This window comes from Catharus ustulatus, chromosome 28 (assembly GCF_009819885.2).
Source record: "Catharus ustulatus isolate bCatUst1 chromosome 28, bCatUst1.pri.v2, whole genome shotgun sequence".
Classification (NCBI taxonomy): Eukaryota; Metazoa; Chordata; class Aves; order Passeriformes; family Turdidae; genus Catharus; species Catharus ustulatus.
In genome coordinates, this window is record NC_046248.1 from 4366036 (window position 1) to 4386762 (window position 20727).

The following is a 20727-nucleotide window of genomic DNA, read 5'->3' on the forward strand; positions in this document are numbered from 1 at the left end:
GCAGGTTTCATTTCCAGTGCACACACACAAAATAAACCACACCAGGCTGGAAGGAAGCAGCACCACCTCCTTCTTCAGAGAAGAAAATGCAGCAGAAAATGCAGAAAATACAGGAACCATTTCCTGTAGTGCTGTGCAGGCATCACACAGCATTTCACATCAAGTGCCAGCCCAGCTGGGGTATTTAAGGCAGAAATAAAAGATGGGCAAGGCTTGGTGGCAATCCAAACATTAGGTTAAGGAGAAGCTCCAGGAGAATGTATCAGCTTCAGGATGTCAAAATAATTTTGATTTCACTTCCCTGTTTCACACACTCCCTCGATCTGTCAGTGTGGACCTCACCCTTGTCACTTGGGTGACACTTGGAACGTCACTTGGGTGACACTTGGGCCCTTGGAATGATGCCTGTCACACACTTTCAAGGTGACACAAGAGCCACCTGCCTTTACTTACACTTGATCAGCTTGACCACCTCCAAATGGTTCGAGTGTGTTACCAGAGTCCCGTTCACCTGGGCAGGGAGGGGACAAAATTCAGTGTTTTCCTCCTGGTTTCCAAGCAATTCCACACATTCCACAGAAGAACAGCAGCATTTTCTTCTCCCCCATGTCCCTTACTGCCTCTTTCAAGGCATTACCAGATAAATTATTTATCCTTCTAAAAGTTTATCTCAGTGAGCAGAGCTCTGCAAGAAGAAAACTGTGCACACTCCAAAAGAACTCGAGCAAGAAGACAAACAAAAACAAAAACAAAAAAAAGGCAATCCATCTCTGCCTGGGCAGAAAAACAACAGGGTAGCTAATTTAATTCATTAATTTCAATGCCTGGTTGAATTCCCAGCTCCATTTGTGTCAGGAGCTGCTGCAGCATTTTGCAGTGATAGTTTAGAGTCTTTTAAGATACTGACTTGATTTCTTACTTGCTTGGGACTAAAAAAGAACAGGGATGTGGGAGCAGTTAGGGAGAAAACAACAATTCAGGCAGGCTGGTTATTTACAAGTCATTATTAACAGCTCTGCTTTCATTCTCTTCCCTGCCATTTCTGGTTTTATTGGATTTGTGATACTTGAAGCTGGCAGGATGCAGAATTTGGCCATAAAATCCTGAAATGAGGATCTGGAGGAGAGTCATCCCCAGAACAGGGATGCTTAGACTCTTCCTAATGCAAACACCACAGCAGACACAGCAATGCCATTTTTTCCACAGAAAGAGCTCATTTAAAACAAAGCACCCATGTCCCTGACAATTTCAGTGCCTTACCTTGATAATTCTATCACCTGTCTGCACTCCAGCCCGCATGGCTGCTCCATCTGCAGAGGCAAGAAATCACTTAGTTCCTCTTTCAATACAATCATTTATAGTAAAAATGGTTTTAAGACTTCTGTAAAACATGCAAAACACTGCTGCACCCAGCCAAGCTTCCTCTGCCAGTAAAATCTCTGGGCATCAGGTGTAGAACAGTTTTGCTTTCACCTGGCTCTGGATACAGCAGGACACGATCCCACCACATCCCAAGGAGTCATTTCCTCCCCTGGGCCAGCTCCAAACCCACAGGATCACAGAATGAACAGATCAGAAAAGAACTCTGAGATCATCAAATCCAACCTATGACCCAACACATCCTCATCAAACCTATGACCCAACACAGCCTCATCAACCAAACCATGGCACTGAGAGCAATATCCAGTCTTGCTTTAAACACCTCCAGGGATGGTGACTCCACCACCTCACTGTGCAGGTGATTCCATCCCCAATCACTCTTTCAGTGAAGAATTTTTTCCTGATGTCCAACCCAAACTCCCCCTGGCACAGCTAAAGGCTGAGTCCTCTCCTTCTGTCCATAAACTCCCTGACCTTGCACATCCCTCCCCAAGAAGAGTTTGGGATCTCTCTGCTGTACCCATAGCCATTTCCAGGACCCCAGGGGGAGCTGGCAGGGCTGGGGGATGCTCTCACCTTCCTTGACAGACTGCACGAACACGGGGTTGTCCCCGCTGACCGTCAGCCCGAAGCCGTTCTCATCCCTCTGGATCACCACACACCTCTGCACCAGGCCTGGGGACACAGGGCCACAGCAACACAAAGAGACACAAGCCAGGCATCAGTCCAAAAGTTTATCCTCCCAGAATCATCACAGGGCACTCAGAGGAACGGGGACAACACAGGGAAAATATAGGAGAGACAGGAACAGGGCAGCAGTCCAGAAATGGAGAGGGATGTCAAGACAGGTCAAGCTTATCGCTCCAGTTACACAAAACAGAGATGCAGACAGCTCTGGCACACCAGACAACCTGAGGGAAAAGCAGCTTTTCAAGAAGAGCAGCAGTCCCCACACCAATGAGCAGGATTTCTTGGGTCTGCATTAATGGTTCAGAGGGTGCTGGGTGCTGCTGCACCACCAAAGCTTCACAGCTGCTTCAATGAAACAGCTTCTCACAGCTCACAGCTCCTACAAGCTGCTCTAAAACAGAAGCACAAATCCCTCAGTGTGACATGAAAGGGTTGGGCTAAAACTGATTTATTGATCAGGAAATGTTCTCCCAATTCTCAGCCAAAATCTCCTCCTGGGGCACCTTCTGGCCCAGGTGAAATACTGCACAGTGCAGAACAGCAGAGGTGAAAAAGCCACACTGAACTGTCCTGAGCAGAACTTCTGAAATAAAACCAAAATCCCAGGAGATGAGCTTGAATGTGCCCCTCCTTTAATTTGCTGTGAGACATCAAAGGCAACTTGTTTTGTTTCCTGGTACACTCAGTATAATGTGAACACAAATGCTGAGATAAATTCATTTAGTAGGTGCAGCATTTGGACCAGGTGGAATGCTGGGGATGTCTTTTGTTCACCTGGAAATGAAATAAGGGAAAGTAAAAGCACAGGCAAGCAGCAGCCTGGAATTTTCCTTGCCAAGCACTTCCCTAGGAGCAGCTGCAAAAAGCCTCCCACAAGGGAGCCCTCATCCTGAAAAGTGACTTCAGGAACTCTGTAAATGCTCCTCCAATGTTCTTTTATTTCCATCACCCTTATTTCCAACAGCTTGCTTTGCTTTTCCATTTCTAAAGGCACAGCAGGCACAATTCCTACACTGGCACCTCGAGAAGGAAATCAGAGCTCTCCCAAATCAGATTCCAGCAGCTCAGTTTGGTGTGGAGGGAACCCAGGAGTTGGGAAGGTGCTGTCCCAGCCAGACTGGCTGGTCTGGAATGAGCTTGAAGGTGTGAATGGGAACAGAGCAGGAATCATTCCTGTCTCACACTGCTCTGGAGCAGCTCCCCATGGAAATGAGGAGCCTCCAGAGCCAACACTGCCTGCCCAGCCAGTCCTGCTCTGCTCCAGTGTGGAAAAACTACTCCAGGATTTCTGCAGCACCATCACATCCCAGGAATTCCCCTCCTGCCAACAAAGCAGGGGCAAAGCATGGGATGGCTGGCACCTGCAGGGCTGGGGGAGGGATGGCAGGAAAATCCCCCCACCTCTCACCCCAATGAGAAGTGAGGGTGGCTCTCCCTGCTGCTTTTACAGGACCCAGCTTCTCCAGGTCTCACTTCCCAAGAATGATGCCCGGGGCTGGGGTGTGGGACCTGCTGCTGTTGCAGGGAAGCTGCTGCTCTGCCAGCCCCATCAGTGAGCACTAAACTCAGCTTTTCATACCAGCACTGGCCTTGTTTAAAGCCACAGCAGAGCCCTGAGTCTCCCCTGCTACTGGATTTCTTTTCCTCCACAAGCAATAATCCTTGGATTTACTGAAAAACTTCCTCCTTGGATGAGCCTGATGCCAAAGCAGTGCCCATGCAACAAAACTGACCTGGCAGAGTATAAATGACTTTAATTCAAGTTTATTCAAGTTAAACTCTTTCACTCCACAAGCCTCAATTTCACCCAAGACCAACCTGTAAATTTAGAATGGAGAATCAACTGAAATGAGGACAACTGGACCTGAAATTAGTCCATGATTGCCTTTTCCTGTACTTGTTTCCTTCAGATAAGGGACAAACTCTTAACCCTTCTCCTAATCCAATACAAAAAGCTGGAATGAGGTGGAGGAGAGACCACATTTGACTGAGATAACTTCATTAAAATCACTACAAAGTGTATTTGGAATTTCCTGGAGATAACACAGTGACCTGCAGAACTGGATCAGCTCTGAGAGCATCCCCTGCCTGAACCACCCCTCCAGTGCTTTTACTCTGCTCACTTTGAAATGTCCCACCATGATATTTCACTTTTTCCAGCTGAAACTCAGTGAGTATTAAAAAGTCAACAGAATTCATCACTGACATTAATCAAAATTAAATAAATTATCATATTTTTCCCAGTTTTGCTTTCCTTAACAGATTCTTTATGTTACAAAGTGAGGTGACATCACTTAGCTATGATTTAAAATGTTTGTGTCTTGAGTGGATTCCTAAAATTCTGGAGGAAAAATAATCAAAATTCCCCCCAAACCCACTGGTGTAGCCTCAAGCCAGGAGTGCAACAAAGCAGCCAAACCTGTGCTGGAGTTAAAGAGGTTAAAAAGAAAAGTGAAAGCAGAGAGGAAAACTGCAAGGCAAGCTGAGAGCAGCTTCAGTAGGTGGCACTCGCCCCTCTGCCTTCCCCAGCCCTGCTCCAGGAGCCTCTTTGGGATGGTGGAAGGGCAAAGTCTGCACTTCTCAAGGTCACTGACACCCCAAGGCCAAAATCATTGTCTGCAAAGCCTGGCCAGACACAGCTGGGCTGTCCAGCAGCTTCTTTGGGAAGCTCATTTTTATTTTTTTCTCCTCTCTACATCCTCTTTGTAAGTTCTTTAACAAATTAGGGAATTTCTTTAGCAATAAGCAGAGCAGGGCTTCACTCTAAAAACCTGAGTGAGAGATGAGAGGTGAGGATGGATGGATGGACAGGGAAGTGGAAGCTGTCCCTGCCCAAAATCATCTTTAAGGATTCTGCCAACCCAAACCAGCCTGGGATTCCATGGGATGTGAATTCCATCTCCCAAGAGCTGAGATTTGGGATTTTGGGAACTAAAAGCTCCCCTGGGGGCATGAGGCCACCATAAGAAAATGCAGTTTAATGGAGGGATTTGAAATGAATCATTCCATAAACAAAAAAAACCCAAAACTCCTTGGGGTTTTGAGAGTGGCCAAATGTTTCACTTCATTTGGGAAGCTTTCTGTTCTATAAAATATTGTCAGAAATGCTGCTCCACAAAGATAAGCAGGATTTTTATATAGGTGAATTTCTCTGGGGAAATGGTGGCCACAACAAAGACACAAAGCTGGTAAGGACTGCAAAAAAAAAAAAAAAAAAAAACAAAAACAAACCTGGGCAGAGTAATTTTCAGTTTTAAACCATCTCATATCTGGGGTTTCAAAACAAAAACCAAAAACTTATCACAAAGTTGGAGAAAATATGTAGAAGGGATTGTGCCAAGTCCAGGCTAATGTTTAGGCCAGAAATTGATGATTGCTAAATAGAAAGGGAGATATTTTTGGAGAGCAACCAAGTTGTGAGGAAAAGGAAACAGAAACTGATAGCTCACCTACCACCCTGAAAGGAAATTTCAGTTTTGAGTTCATTTAAGAGATGAAAATGCTACTTTGAGAGAAAGAGATTAAATATCATGGGAGATGATCCTGGCACTAATTACCAAATCACAGCATAACAAACCACACTCATTCTCTCTCCTGATAATCTGGATTTTTTTGAATATACAAATGACTTTATTAATGCACTGAGAGCTTCATGCCACTATAAATTAATTTCTCTACATCAAAACAATTTCCCTCCCTGACCACTCTGCCCCCCCAAGCCACTCACACACTTGAAGAAATTCTGGCTCCTGAATTAAAACTTTCAAGAGGTGAGAACAAACAGCCCCCAAAGCCACACCTCCTGCTCCTGCTGTCATTCCAGCCTTCCCTATTATTCCCTTCCCAGTGGCCAGCCCCCATCCAGTCAGCAGAGAGGAAAATATCAGTGCAGCATTTCTACTTGGAGGGTTTGGAATAGTTTGGTCCCTTCCAAAGCAAACAGCAGAGCTGTGCACACACTGCACAGAAACCTGGGAAAAGCAGACAAAAGGCAGGGCAAGGCCACTGGAAAGGAAGGATGAGTGGGAGCTGCTCCCAGGGATCCTGGGCATGGGGACAGCACCTGCAGGAAGCCAGAGCTCACTTGGGAAGTTTTTTGTTCCTGGCACACGTGGAAAGCCAGGCTGGGACAGAGGGACAAACACAGAGGTGTCCCAGCAAACCTTTCCTGTCATTAACCCCCAGCAGCAGGCAAACATGAGCACAGGGCTCTGCCTCTGCTGACTGACCTGGCTCCAAAAGCACAAAATCATCCTCAAACCCCTGTCCTGACTAACCTGGCTCCAAAAGCACAAAATCATCCTCAAATACCTGCCCTGACTAATCTGGCTTCAAAACCACTAAATGATCCTCAAATCCCTGTCCTAACCTGGCTACAAAACCACAAAATGATCCCCAAAGCCCTCTCCTGACTGACCTGGCTCCAAAAGCACAAAATGATCCCCCAAATCCCTGCTGCTCCAGCCTTTCCTGCTCCTTCCCTGTCCCTCTGCTCCAGCCTTTCCCTCCCCCTTTCCAGCCTTTCCCTGCTCCTTTCCAGCCTTTCCCTGCTCCTTTCCAGCCTTTCCCTGCTCCTTCCCTGCTGCTCCAGCCTTTCCCTGCTCCTTCCCTGCCAGGGTGGCAGAGCAATGACAAAATCATCCTCAAATCCCTGTCCTGACTGACCTGGCTCCAAAACCACAAAATGATCCTCAAATCCCTGCTCCTCCAGCCTTTCCCTGCCCCTTTCCAGCCTTTCCCTGCTCCTTCCCTGTCCCTCCTTTCCAGCCTTTCCCTGCTCCTTTCCAGCCTTTCCCTGCTCCTTTCCAGCCTTTCCCTGCTCCTCTCCAGCCTTTCCCTGCTCCTTTCCAGCCTGTCCCTGCTCCTCCAGCCTTTCCCTGCCCCTTTCCAGCCTGTCCCTGCTCCTCCAGCCTTTCCCTGCTCCTTTCCAGCCTTTCCCTGCTCCTTCCCTGTCCCTGCTCCTTTCCAGCCTTTCCCTGCTCCATCCCTGCCAGGGTGGCAGAGCAATGACAAGCTGCAGCAAGCCAGCTCTCCCCCAGACAGCTTTCCATCCAAAGCTGTTTACAGCTCTGAAGGAACACTCTCACACCCTGAGGAACGTGACTATCATATTACTCTGCTTTTTTTTTTTAAAAAAAAAGTGTGATTCAAAATTCCAGGGGAAGTGAAGAGATCTCACAGAAAGAACAGGACACACCTCCCCAGATTGCACCAGCTTTTCCTGACATGCCTGTGTTGGTTTAAACTCTTCAGGGCTGGTGTTGTTTGGTTATTTTTTAGCGTTTCTTGCTCTGACAGCATCACTTTGTGTTCCAGAGGTGGGTTAAGAAGCTGGAGCACAGCCATGAGCGCCTGGCAGTTTTATTCCAGTGGAATGATAAACCTGATGATTCTGGAAGAGTCACTGCATCCAAAATCACACAGCAGCAATTTTCTGAACAGATTAAAATCAGAGAGTGTCACAGGCTGCTTTAAACATGAATTAAAATAAAAAAGGGCAGTAAAGGAAAAGGAAGGCAACCCATGGCTGGAGTCAAGACTTGCACACTTGGAAATAAAAAATGCAGCCACATTCAGCCCAAGCCCAAGGGGCTGAAGATGCTGACAGGATCCAAAAAACAACTTGGGAATATTTATTGCCTTCTAGATTCTAAGGTGTGAGTGCAAATATCCCCAGAGACTGGAAGGGGAGTCATTAGAGCAGGGCAGTGCCACAGAGGGGACAAACAGGCCAGGGTGTGTGGGGACAGTCCCACCCCAAACCTGATGTGGGGCATTTACTGCAGGAGTGCAGGGACAGAGAATGGGGAAGTCCACATCCTCACACCCAGTTCAATTACTCACAGACACATTTTTCCATTTCTGTCACAAGGATCTGACAGACAACACCTACAAATGATGCAGGAATGAATTTCTTGCTCCAAGCTCCAAAGGTGGCCCAGCCTTTCCTGGCAGCACAACCCCTTTGGGAGCTGGCTCCTCTCTGTCCCATCTCCCAGAGCCAGCACACTACAAGCTGAGAACTGAAGCAGGAGGGAAGGGCAGTCCCTGCTGCAGAGCCCATGCAGATCAGGGGAGGGGAGAGCCTGGGATTCACAGACAGAAAAGCAGAGCTGCCCAGGGGGAGCTGCAGGCTTGGCTTACCATACGTCTCGGATCTACTCTCCTCAGAACTAGACTTTGTCTTCTTGGAGGAGCTATCTGCACGAGAGCAGGAGAAAAGGAGAGAGAGATATAGAAAATATGGAGACCAAACATGAGGAAAAAAAAAACAAACTTCATGAAAAAAAAAAAAAAACAACAAAACAACACAGACTTGGATTTATCGGGTTAAATCGTGCAAAACACAAATAAGATGTGAACAAAACACAGGTGGAGCACTTGGAATAAGGGGTGAATAATACATGGAGACACAGGTAACAGCACACAGAATCTGTTACAGGAGCCAGGACACAACCACAGGAGCTCTCTACAGATAAAAACCAGTCCAAGCACAGCGACTCTGGCAGGGTTTCTCCCCAGAGTCAATAATCAGCACAGCATTTCAGCATCCTGAATCCACCCCTCAAAAAGAGAAGGATTTCTGCAGCTGCAGAGTTCCCCTATCAAAGCACAAGCACAGGCCAGCTAACAGCTCTCAGCACTGGAGTGACTGTCTGCAAATTCAGATTACAGGATTCCTGGAGTTTGTTTCTGGAGAAATTAAATTCCTTCTACAAAACGAGTTCACAGCCTGGGACCTCCCCCAAGCTGAAATAATTTTACATTACCCATCCCAAAGGGCAAAGGAAAAACAGATGAGAACTAAACCAGTTTTTTTTTTCCCCTTACAGGATGTTTTGAGCTGGCATTTAAAGCCCATTTTCCTTTATTTTGTGCACACTAGAAGGACTCACACAGCCAGTGGCAGGAACCATTTATAAACAAAAAAAAAACCCCACATCCCACAAGCTGTGCCCCCCTTCCCTTCACCTCCCCTGTGCTCCCCAAGCCCCAGGGAACAGCCTGAATGCACAGCCAGGAAAAATGCACCTTGCATGGGGCCTGGCAGGAATTTCATGAGCAGGCACTGGGTGAGTGTTTAGAGAGAACCAGAATCCTGTGTGCACCCTTTTCCCTAATTTAACTAAAATAAAAATAAACTCAATAAAAGTAGGATGGCAAATCCTTTAAAATGAGGTGTTCAGCTTCAAATGAGTCACAAACTCACTCTGCAAGTGGCAGAGAGGGATCAAAATCTGCTGAAGGACAAAACAAACCCCCCAAAATTAAAACCCAGCCCTGGCTGAGCCCAGACTTCACTAAAGAACTCACAGCTAAATTTTTTTTATTTTCTTTGCCTCTTTACTTTGCTGCAAGTGGAAGTTGTTATAATTATTTACTGATACACTAATCCAGGCTGATTATGAAGATGTTTAAAATTCATTTCAATGCCCACACTGCCTTTGCAGAACAACACATTAAAATCATTTTTATGCTGCTTCCCAGTGCTTTTTTTTGTTGTTGTTGTTGAATTTTAGGACTTTACCTGTGGGATCAAAGTCGTGGGTGCTGCTGCAGCGTTCAACCTTCTGCTTCTTGTCAGCTGGAGACTCTCTGCTCAGAATGCTGCCGTGTCTGGGGCACAGAAAAACACAAAATCCTCAGCCCAGAGCCCAGGGGAGCAGCCTGAGCGCTCACACAAACCTCACCCAGCTCTGCCTGCCCACCAGAAATTCAGATTAAAACCCAGGCATCGAGTTCGCGTTAAAAATTTATTCCCAGGCTGAATTGGAAGGGGAAAATGATCTCCTCTGAAATCTCTGGGAGAGGATCCAAGGTTCCAGAACACTCCTGGTAACCTCCAGAATTGGTAACAGCAAGTGCACTCTCTTTATCACTCAGCATCAGCCCATATTTTATCTTAAAAGCCAAATAAATTTAATGGGAATAAAAAAAAAGCCTCCTGAAATCTTAACTCTCCCAGCAAACTCTAAATATCTCAGCATGGCAAAATTAAAGATTTAGAAGATGCCCAGAAGGGAAGCACCTGTACATCCTGTCCCCTTCCTTCCATGGCCATCTCAAATCTCAGGTAAAATGAGCCCCCAGCCAAGGACACCAAATAAATCTAATTTTGGCACCTTCTTCCCATCTGGATATTGATTTCCTCACATCTGTAATGGCTCCTACAGCCTGTGTTTGTATATGTGTATATACATTAAACTTTTAAAAGCATTCCCCCTGCAAAAATGCTGCAGCATAATTTACAATACAGATTTTTAAAAAAAAGCAAATTTCAGGAACTCACCTCGAAGGTTTTTTGAGAGGAAACCTGAAAAGAAAAAAAAAAAATTAATGAACTTTTATTTTTCAATATTAGGTTTGATAGCAGCATTAGTGTGTTTTTTTTACAGGTATTTTACACTTCTGTGGTACCCTCAGAAAAAACAATTTCCATTTTCATGGAACTCCATGAACTTGCCATCTTTAAGACAAGTGCAACAAAGCAGAAATTAAATTACCTATTCCAGGTAGGGTTATACAGGTAACAAAAGTAACACAATGTGAAGGGAGAAAAAAATATATTTGTATTTTTAACTGAGGAAAATGCAGAATTTATGAATCCAGGATTTTTTTTTCCTTGAATTCCTGACAGAACAAGGTGGGTTCCATCCAGTTCAAATCACCAAGACTTGTACTCTGATAAAACACAATTATTTCCTTCTCACAAGCTCAGCTCCATTCCTACTCCATTTATGTTTTAGGCAAAACTCACATTTAGAGCTGTGTAAAGCAAGAACAGGTAACTTAAATCACTTTTTTTTCTAAATGAAGACTCTACAGATGGTTTATAGCTGACAATTTCCCCTATATATATATATATATATATTAGTTATTTTAATGTGTTTTCTCTCATTTATATACATTTTTCAAGAAGTGCTGGGTTGAGGGATTAGAGGGAAGAAATTCCAGCCCACACAATTCAAACATCACAGAGGTGACCAGGGTCATAAATGACCATTTATTTTTTATGTTTTTAGTTAAAACACAGAAATTTGTTCGTGACCAAGAGTCCCCAGGTCAGGATTAGAAAAGCACAAAGGGACAAGGAGCAGTTCCAAAGTCTCAGGTGGGAGGAGGTTGGGGACAAGGAGGGTTTGGGATCTTCCCAAATGGGTGAAGGATGAGAGGGAGCAGCAGCAGGAATTTCTGCAGGGAAGGGTTGGAGGTTTGGAGTCCCCATGCTGTGACATTGCTGTGACATTGCTGTGACATTGCTGGGACCCTGAGCTGAGCAATCCCCACCCAGCACACAGAACCAAACCCTTCTCCCAGCCTCTTCCACACAACCAAACCCCTGAGTGGCAGCACAGAACTGCCCCAAATGTCCCTCCTGTCACCTCCTCCTCTCACCTCCTCCCCTCTCCTTTCCTCCTGAAGCTCCAGGAGCTCCCTCCCCATGAGCTGAAGAGCAGAAGTGGCAGCACAGAGCCAGCCTAACCCCTCTCCATGTGGTCACACCCAGAGCTGGCCAGCTCCCACACGCCATCCCCTGTGCAAACATGCACTAATATGGAGCTCCACGGGCACCTGATGACACATTAGGCAAGGGAAATTAAAATCTTGTCTGCTTGTTCCTGGAAATAATTATCCACAGCAAGACACTCTCAGATAACACCACTGGATTTAGCTGAACTACAACAGCAGCTTCCAAATGAAGGGAGTAGACAGGGTCTGTGATTGCATAAACAGTAAAAAGTTAATTAATTGAAGGCAAGAGGTGGCAGTCCTTCCTCCTGCCTCCAAAATCTCTATTTTCATCTTAAAGGTCTGTAAAATCCACTCTGATTCAAATAGGAAACATGCTCTCCTTGTTCTGCTCTTGAGCATCCCATCCTCCCATTTACAGATTTCAGCCACTGAAGGAGGTGCAAGACAGCCTGAATGCCAAAGGAGAGCAAACCAAAGTCACCTCAGGGCAGCCAACCCTGCCTGAACCCCGAGCAGGCAACAGATGCAGTAATCAAAAGTTTCACTGAAAAGCAGAAAAGACAAAAAAAAAAAAAAAAATCCAGGGAAAGACAGGAAATGATGCTTAGGATGAATTACATCTCATTTTTTTATCTGATGCATAAAAAACCCTAACACCACTGGTAAGTATTTTAATGAAGCATTTTGGTGACAAACTCTGTCCTCCAGAGGTTCTTATCAGCAGCCAGAAGTGCAGGCTCTGCTCCTGCAGCTCCTGCAGAGTTTGTAAAACACCCAGTGAGTTCCCTGCTGTACCTTTTGGGCTGGTTCTGAGCCCTTTATTACCTGTGAAACACAAATGTCCCATTTTCCAAGTCCAGAAGTTGTGTAAAACCTTTCTGCTTATTATACCTAGGTTGGAAGTAGTGCTGAAAACACTGAAATTTTTTCAGTGCTTTGACTTTACCAGTGAATATAAAATTGCTGTGGGGTGGGAGCCCAAATCCCCTTTTCCTAACCCACAGCTGGATGGTACCAGGGGTCAGGATCCAGCTGCCTCTGGAGAACCCTCCTCCTTGGGAAGAGACCCAGCCCAGGGCTGTGTCCCTCAGTTCCAGGAAGGGCTGGAGCCCCTTGGCCACCCTCCAGCTTCCTGAGGTTCCTTCTTGTCCCAGAAAAGCAGGGAGGGAGGCAGGGATGGGTTGGGGAACAGAGATGGATTGGGGAGCAGATCATCCCAGCAAAATCTCTGGGTGCTGCACAATCACCACTCCACACCCTCTCCTGCCTTTCCTTTGCCTCACAGGTATTCCCTAAAATCAGTGGAGTAGGAAAGGATGGGTTTTGTCCAGCCAGGCTGAAGGTGAAGCTCTCTAGCCCCCCAAAAAAACCTCCTCTCCTGGATCTGAAACCATTCCTGGGCACTGAGTTATGAAATCACAGAAATTTGAGGTGGGAGAGTCAGCTGAGCTGAGGTTACAACACTGATCCTTGCTGGGAGCATTCAGCACCACATTCCTCCCTTTTCCCATTTCCCTGCCTCAATACCACCTGGAAGAAATTCCTCATTTCCCAAACCCTGTGTCACTACAGCAGGAAGCAGAGCAAAAATGGATAAAATCCAATCATGAGTTTATCTGTGTTCCAGTGCAACTCATCTTCACTTGGAAATAATATTAAATTTGAAAGCAGCCCTGAAAATCCCCTCATAATGCTACAGCACCCAGCACAACATAATTCAAATTAAAATATATTTCACCTCCTACTGTAAACAGCAGCAAGGAGGGTGTGGTGAACAGCTGGAGCCTTAATTCCAAAGGGAGCTGGCAAGTTTAGGCTCCACGATAAAACCCCTGTAGACATTTTGTCTGATAACTGATGAACATCAGCACATTTTCAAACGAGTTGTTCCACTCTCCCAAACACCAGCACCAATTAAAAGCCAAGTCAGATTTTGTTTTGAAAATGCTGGGTCCGAATAATTTGAGTCATTTAAATGCAGCAAATGACTGAAAGTGTGTCTTCTTAGTCATGCTGCATTAGGAAAATCTTTTTAAGTGAGGAAAATACACCTACAGGTAGTAACAGCGTGGATTAAACATTGTATTTATTTCAGGTTAGCTCACACATCTGCACCAGTGCCTAATAAACACCTTGAAGCCAAGCAGAAAAAGGAAATTTGAAGACTTAATGTGTCAAAAAACACAAGAGCAGGGAGGATTCCCAGCTTCCAGCAGGACAAAGCATTCCATTCTAGGCTGGGAGGTTGAAAATATAGCTGACCATAAATAGCACAGCATCCAGATAACCATGCTGGGGCTTTTTTTTTTGTTTTTTTTCCCTCCACTACTAAAATATTACCAGAATTTGAGTATCTGCTATCTCCAAAGCTGATCAAAGAGAAAAATATTTAGATTCAGACAAGGGCCTCAACCTTGGAAATATTTATTCATGTGCCTAACTTTAGTTCCAGAACTGCTCACATGCCTGAAATGAAGCTTGTGTGTGTTTGCACTGTGCAAGGAGAAATTACTCCAACTTGTGCCCAGATGAGTAAGAAATGTTGTGAAACCCTTGAAGAGAACAGCCAAAAACTGCTTGCTTGACAGAACTAATCTTTAATTAGGAGATGAACAGTTGCAATGGAAGCTGCTTCAGTGCTTTATTAGTTTCATTTAAATAAGATGTTGCTTGTTGCAGAAAAAACCCTCAGAATGAATTATAAATTGCAAAGAAAAGCAGCCAACACAACTGATCATGCCAAATTCAGGAGGAGAAGCAGCCCAGGGTTGATCATTGGTCCTTTTGACACATTTAGAAGGGGAAAACCAAAGGTTATCTCAAAGTGCCCCCAATAAAAATCCCAGTTTGGCTTTTTAAAATCTCATCCTAACTCAGGAGGTTTCAGTGAGAAGCCTTTGGCCACCATCAGCTCCATGGATTTTGGTGAGAAGTGATTTTAACTCACAATTCCAGAATGGTTTGGGTTGGAAGGACCTTAGAGCTCATCCTGCCATCCCTGCACTGTCCCAGGCTGCTCCCACCCCACCCAGCCTGGCCTTGGCACTGCCAGGGATGGCTGTTCAAGATTTGGGAATGCTGAGCAGGATTGTTCTCTCCTCTTGGTCAGATCCTGGAAAAACCAAAGTCTGCTTCTGGGTGACAGGTGAAAATCACTGAACACTCCCAGGACTATTCCAGGACTATTCCAGGACTATTCCTAGTGCATCCAGCTCCTTCAATACCCAATAAACTTCATTTTCAACACCCTGACTGGACCTCACTGACAGCACTCAGAGAAATTACGATTTTCTGCCTAAATCTAAGAGGTTTCAAGCGCCCTGAAAGCACAGTAAGCATTGACATAAATGATATCCTGCAAACAACTCCCAGAATTTCATCTTGGAAGAGACAGAATGGAAGAAAAACAAGGAAGGGAATCTGATTTCCAGGGTTCTAGAGGCACAGATCCACCAGAGTAGGTTTGTAAAAACTCTGACAAAGGTTTCAGGGCAGAGTGCTGACGTGAAGCAGCACCAACACAACTTTTCCATGGAGCTGAAGGTGGTTTTGTGTCCCAAGGAATAGGGAAAGGGGCAGTGGGAGAGCCAGAGGAGCTGAGCAGGGAACAAATGACAGAGAGAACAAGGATGCAGCAAGCAGAGAACAGAACTGCAGCTGGGAGCACCCCAGGCACTCGGGGACACCCTGCTCCAGCACAGCCACCTCAGCACCAACCCCTGCAAGAGCAGCTTGATCCTGGGTCACCCTTTCCACTCATCAAAGCACAGAAGCTCAGGAAACCACTGAGGGTTTTCCTTAAATAATAATAAATTTAAAAAACAACAACAACAAAACCCATGACATATTGATGGGAACAGATTGGACACATGGAGCAGGGATCTAAATGGGGAGGATTCCTGGGAGCTGTCAGAGCCTGGGGATGGATTTTAGGGACTTGCAAGGAGGCAGGAGGGAGGATTTCACCCAAATATATATATAAAAAAATAAAAAAAAACCCCACAACAACAAAACCCATTGCATATTGATGGGAACAGATTGGACAAACAGAGCAGAGAAACAGGGATCCAAACAGGGAGGATTCCTGGGAGTTGTCAGAGCCCAGGGATGGATTTTAGGGATTGCAAGGAGGCAGAAAGGAGGGTTTCCCCCAAATAAAAACAAAAAAAACCAACAACAACAACAAAAAAAACCCACCAAAAAAAACCCCAAACCAACAAAACCCATTGCATATTGATGGGAACAGATTGGACACATGGAGCAGGGAACCAGGGATCCAAACAGGGAGGATTCCTGGGAGCTGTCAGAGCCTGGGGATGGATTTTAATGACTTGCAAGGAGGCAGAAAGGAGGGTTTCCCCCAAATTAAAAAAAAAAAAAAACCAACAAAACCCATTGCATATTGACAGCATTGGACACATGGAGCAGGGAACCAGGGATCCAAACAAGGAGGATTCCTGGGAACTGTCAGGGCCTGGGGATGGATTTTAGGGACTTGCAATGAGGCAGGAAGGAGGGTTTCCCCCAAATTAAAACAACAAAAAACAACAAAACCCATTGCATATTGATGGGAACAGACTGGACACATGGAGCAGGGAAACAGAGACCCAAACAAGGAGGATTCCTGGGAGCTGTCAGAGCCTGGGAATGGATTTTAGTGACTTGCAATGAGGCAGGAAGGAGGGTTTTCCCCAAATTAAAAACCAAAAACCAACAAAACCCATTGCATAGTGATGGCATTGGACACACGGAGCAGGGAACCAGGGATCCAAACAGGGAGGATTCCTGGGAGCTGTCAGGGCCTGGGGATGGATTTTAGGGATTGCAAGGAGGCAGCAGGGAGGGAGGCACTGCAAGCTCTGTGTTATTTTTGTGGGAGTCCAAGGCAGGCAGCACAGCTGACAGTGACTCATGGAGGAATCCTCCCTGGCATTATTAACCCTGCACTGCTCACAGCTCCATGGGCAGGAGAAGGAGAATTTAGAGAAGTGACTGGAAAGCCAACACCTTGTGTGCCAAACCCTGAGCACCCCCAGCAGCCTCAGTGCTGCATTTGCTTTAATAAACATCAGCAAACGCCTCCCACTCAATATTCCATCATTTTTCAGGCCACTAATGTCTGTACCCATAACCAGAATACACCACTCAATTTTCCTTTTAGCAGAGAAAATGCAGAGTAGCCAATAGAGCCCATCAGCATATTTCCTGATGGATCAGGAGGGATCAATGCAAGGGACTGGTGCCATGGCAACCAACGTGCTGAGCAAAACACTTCAACTGGGTTAAGATGAATTTGATAAAAATCCAAGTCTGGAAGGTTGGCAAGTTCCATCTGTAAGATGGGGAGGGTCAGGACTCCAAGGGGAGAGAAAGAGAATTCCACTGGTGCCTTGCCTTCACAGGATGTTTCCTCTTTGAGCTTTAAAAAATTAAATATCTCTATTCAGATTTCTCTTTCGTTCTTGTGGTTGGCTCTGGGTGAGAGCTTCATCAGGAGGGGTGAAGAGAAGGTGGCAGCATGAGAAGGGAGCAAGAAGAGAGGAAAAAGAAAGCAGCTTGAAATTATGAAAGAAAAACAGAATGCAAAGATAAATCTCCTCCATAAAACAAACAGCAAGAATTTGGAGACTTGCCTCCACACATGGAATTTCCTGATGATACAGGAATGCATCATCACACTGTGTCCTGTAAAAATGACAAGCAGGCTACTCTGAGTTTACTACAGGCTCTTTCCTCAGTGTCCTTCCCTGTAAAACCCTGAGATGGGAAGGGCTCCATTCTCTCTGTGAGCACCAACACTCAGGAAAGGAAGAAGAAAAGCACCTCCAGAGAAGTTCCATCCACAGTTCACCCATTCAGCCCCAGCCCAAGCAAGTGCCTCAGCTATTTTCCATGACACAAGCACTTGGATTTTTCCAAGAGCTGATGTCAGGGCTTTTCATGGAGAAAGAGCTGCATTTACTGGGCAGGCAGGGAAGGAGGGCTTCCCCAGCACCATTCTCAATGTGCCCTTTGTGCTGCTCTGCTGCTCAGGCCAGGACCCTGCAAGAACTTTGAGTCCCTGCAGAAACTCTCCAGAGGGGAGGGGACACAGACATTTTCATTTCCAGGGCTGTTCTTCCACTCCTGACTGATTTCCAAGGCTCAGAAGCAGCACAGCTTTCCCTCTGGAGTTGTCACACAAGGCCATTTATTGTTTAATATCCCTACAACAAATGAAAAACGGGGAGGGGGCACTGCAGGGAACATAAATAAACCATAATTTGCTCATGTTTCCTTAATGCTGCCTTTAGATTGGGCCTAAAAGCAAGATTTGAGTAATAGGGATAAGGTTTGGCCACTGAATGTAGCTCAGAGCAAGCACAAAACCCGCTCAGAAATTGGTGGGGAGCAGAGGTTGCCAAATCCCAGGCGATTTCCTACTGGTTTCCCAACGTGACTGGTTACAAATTACTGAATCTCTCAGTTTGCACCTCTGGGAAAGGAAAAAAAAAAAAAAATGACAGCTTCAAAATGGAAAAAATTAAACACCACAAATGCTGAAAGAGGTCAAGTCTAAAAAGACTTCCAGAAAATGTTATCATCACAAAAATTCACAAAAAAATGAGTGCATGGCAGAAAATAAATAACCAGGATTCGCTTCTCTCCAAGCTTTTACTGCATGACCCATTTAACACAGATGACCAGGTACAGGAGAAAGGTCAAGCTTGTGACTTCAGAAGTTATGACCCAGTTTTCTCACTCATTTATTTATTTTGAAGTAGGCCATAGACAAATATTCCCAGGCCTAGAGAGCTCAAGCTTCCCTGAAGCAAGAAAAAGCTGAAATATGCAGTTTGGCCATATAGAAGAGCCTCAAAATATCCAATTTTCTCCATATTTTCACATCATCTTTGCATCCTGAGCTTTTGCTGTTTGGAAGAAGGGAAGGAAGAGGGGTAGAACACATTTGTTGTGATTCACTCCTCCAGCTTTCACTTCTGAAAAATCCTTTCCAACCCCTTTGCCCACAGCCTGAAAGAATCAAATCAAGCACCGGGGTTTCTTGTGCAGACAGGGCGTGGAGTCCAAATTAACCTGCCCTCCCTAAACTGCAGCTAATTACAGGGAAATGAAATGTTTGCTTTGCTTGCCAATAATTGCAATGCAGAGCTGGCTCGGTGGCAGCTCCTCCTCCACGGAGTCTGCAGCAGCTTCCCACTGAACTGCCCCAAAAAAAAAAAAAAAAAAAAAAAAAACAAATCAAAGCAGGAAGACAATTTTATTTTCCTAAGCAGACCAGAGAGACCCAAAGTGTCATGGGATTTGCTTTCACCTGACACACACACACACACCCAGGGCTGGGATCACTTGTGCAGTTTTTGCATTTCATTAGGCACCAAGCCTAGTTCCTTATTAATGCCATACCCAGCTTGTGGTTGTTATGAACCAGCAACGAGCCTGGTGTGGAAACAGTCCTTAAAAACAGCAAAAGACAGCAATTAGAAAGGGAGGAGAGGGAAAAAAAAAAAAAAAAAAAAAAGAGAAAAGAAAAACCAACCCCAACACACAGCACATGTAATACAACTGGAAATGTAGCTTTCAAAATAGCGTAACGCTGCCTCCAATTAGGCTGCTTTAAGTTTTGCAAATATATGTACAAGGTTCAGAGGCACAGAGGAGTATTTGGCCCAGAGTTCACATTTCTGGGGAGTGAGTGCAGTTGCCTGGAACAGGAACACCACACCTCCATGGCCTGGAACTGCTGAGAGTGTACTAAAGAACCTGCAATAAGAGATTTATTATTCCTCCTAGGTGTCTTTCAAAGGATGTTTTAAAGAACTGACAGGGCTGAGCTGTTGTGGTGCTCCTCAGCATTATCAGCTTTGCCTGGTTTGGTGTGTCCCTGGCCATAAAGGTGAGCAGAGGAAAGGCTGAAGAACTGGGATTGCTTAACCTGGAGAAGAAAAGGCTTTGGGGTGAGATCAGTGTGGCCTTCCAGGAGCTGCAGGAAAGATGGAGAGAGAGTCTTCCCAAGGGCAAGGGGAATGGCTTCAAACTGGCAGGTGTAAATTGGATTTTGGGCAGGAATTGTTCCCTGGGAGGGTGGCAGGGCTGGCACAGGGTGGATCCCTGGCAGTGCCCAAGGCCAGGCTGCAGCACCCTGGCACAGTGAGAGGTGTCCCTGCCATGGCACTGGATGATCTTTAAGGTCCCTGCCAGCCCAAACCACCCTGGCACTCTGATTTCCACTGAGACCTGGCAACATCAGCTCAGCAGCACCTTCCCCCATGGCTTTACACATTCCAGAGGCATTATCAGTTTGTCTGACCTACTGCACAGCCCAAAAGTTCCATTAAGTTACTCCTGTGACAAACGAGGTCAGCAGGCACCTTGCCTTAATTTACATTTCCCTTCAGCCCTCCTTAGGCTGTCTGAAAGGTTCACGTGCTTTTACTGCTCTGCAAATGTAAGCCAAGACTTGCCTGCTCATCAGAACCAGCAGTTTATGAGTTCAAAGCTAAGCAGACACTCAACCCAGAAGCATTTCCAGCCCTGCCTTCCCTTCTCCACTCAGTGATGAACCTTTGGCCAAATTACACCCATTCTGCATGGGATGTGCAGACCAGATCCACCCCTCTGACCTCTGCAGAGCTTCTAAATATCTCCCAGCTGCCATAAACTAATTTACAGTTAATATGTCTAAAACCACCCAAAGGCAAAGTGCTCCCAGTGGCTTAATTTACACCAAGGGAAAAATTGGATCCACAATTTTACAAAGGAAAGCTGCAGCATGGAGAGAATCAAGAAATCATTACCACAGTGTTGCTTAACCTGTACAGGGTATTTTTAGCTCTTCACAGCTAATTCTGCTGAAGTTTTACTCCTGTAGATGCAAACACCAAGGGCAACCAAACTATTTGAGCCTAAATTCCAAGTATGCAACTAAATGAGCATTTCACCTTGCTGGCTTCCACACCTCCCAGCAGGGTTTCTGTCCCAGCATTCACTCAGATTTTAGAAGCATCCATGGAAAGTTTCTCCACCATACATTGCAGTTCTCCAAAAAAAGAAAACGTGATGTCAGCTGAGCTATAAAGAGATTAGCAGTGCTGTACACTGGAGTTGAAGGTATCTCAGTTGTTTAAACAGCCTAAGAAAAAATAAGAGGCTTCTGGGCTATGCAAACCAATTATTTCTCCC

General features: G+C 45.5%; 1 protein-coding gene across 2 annotated transcripts in view; it reads right to left on the reverse strand.

Annotated features, from left to right (window-relative positions):
* The window catches only part of ARHGEF12 (Rho guanine nucleotide exchange factor 12), a 70210-nt gene that overhangs the window by 29022 nt on the left and 20461 nt on the right, over positions 1 to 20727 (reverse strand). For both annotated transcript variants that reach the window (XM_033081683.2, XM_033081684.2), the window contains exons 2-7: positions 10361 to 10384; positions 9599 to 9687; positions 8215 to 8271; positions 1957 to 2055; positions 1261 to 1310; positions 454 to 511 (exon numbers count right to left, since the gene is read on the reverse strand). In XM_033081683.2, coding sequence (XP_032937574.1) covers positions 454 to 511; positions 1261 to 1310; positions 1957 to 2055; positions 8215 to 8271; positions 9599 to 9687; positions 10361 to 10384 — 377 coding nt within the window. The remainder of the gene's footprint in view (positions 1 to 453; positions 512 to 1260; positions 1311 to 1956; positions 2056 to 8214; positions 8272 to 9598; positions 9688 to 10360; positions 10385 to 20727) is intronic.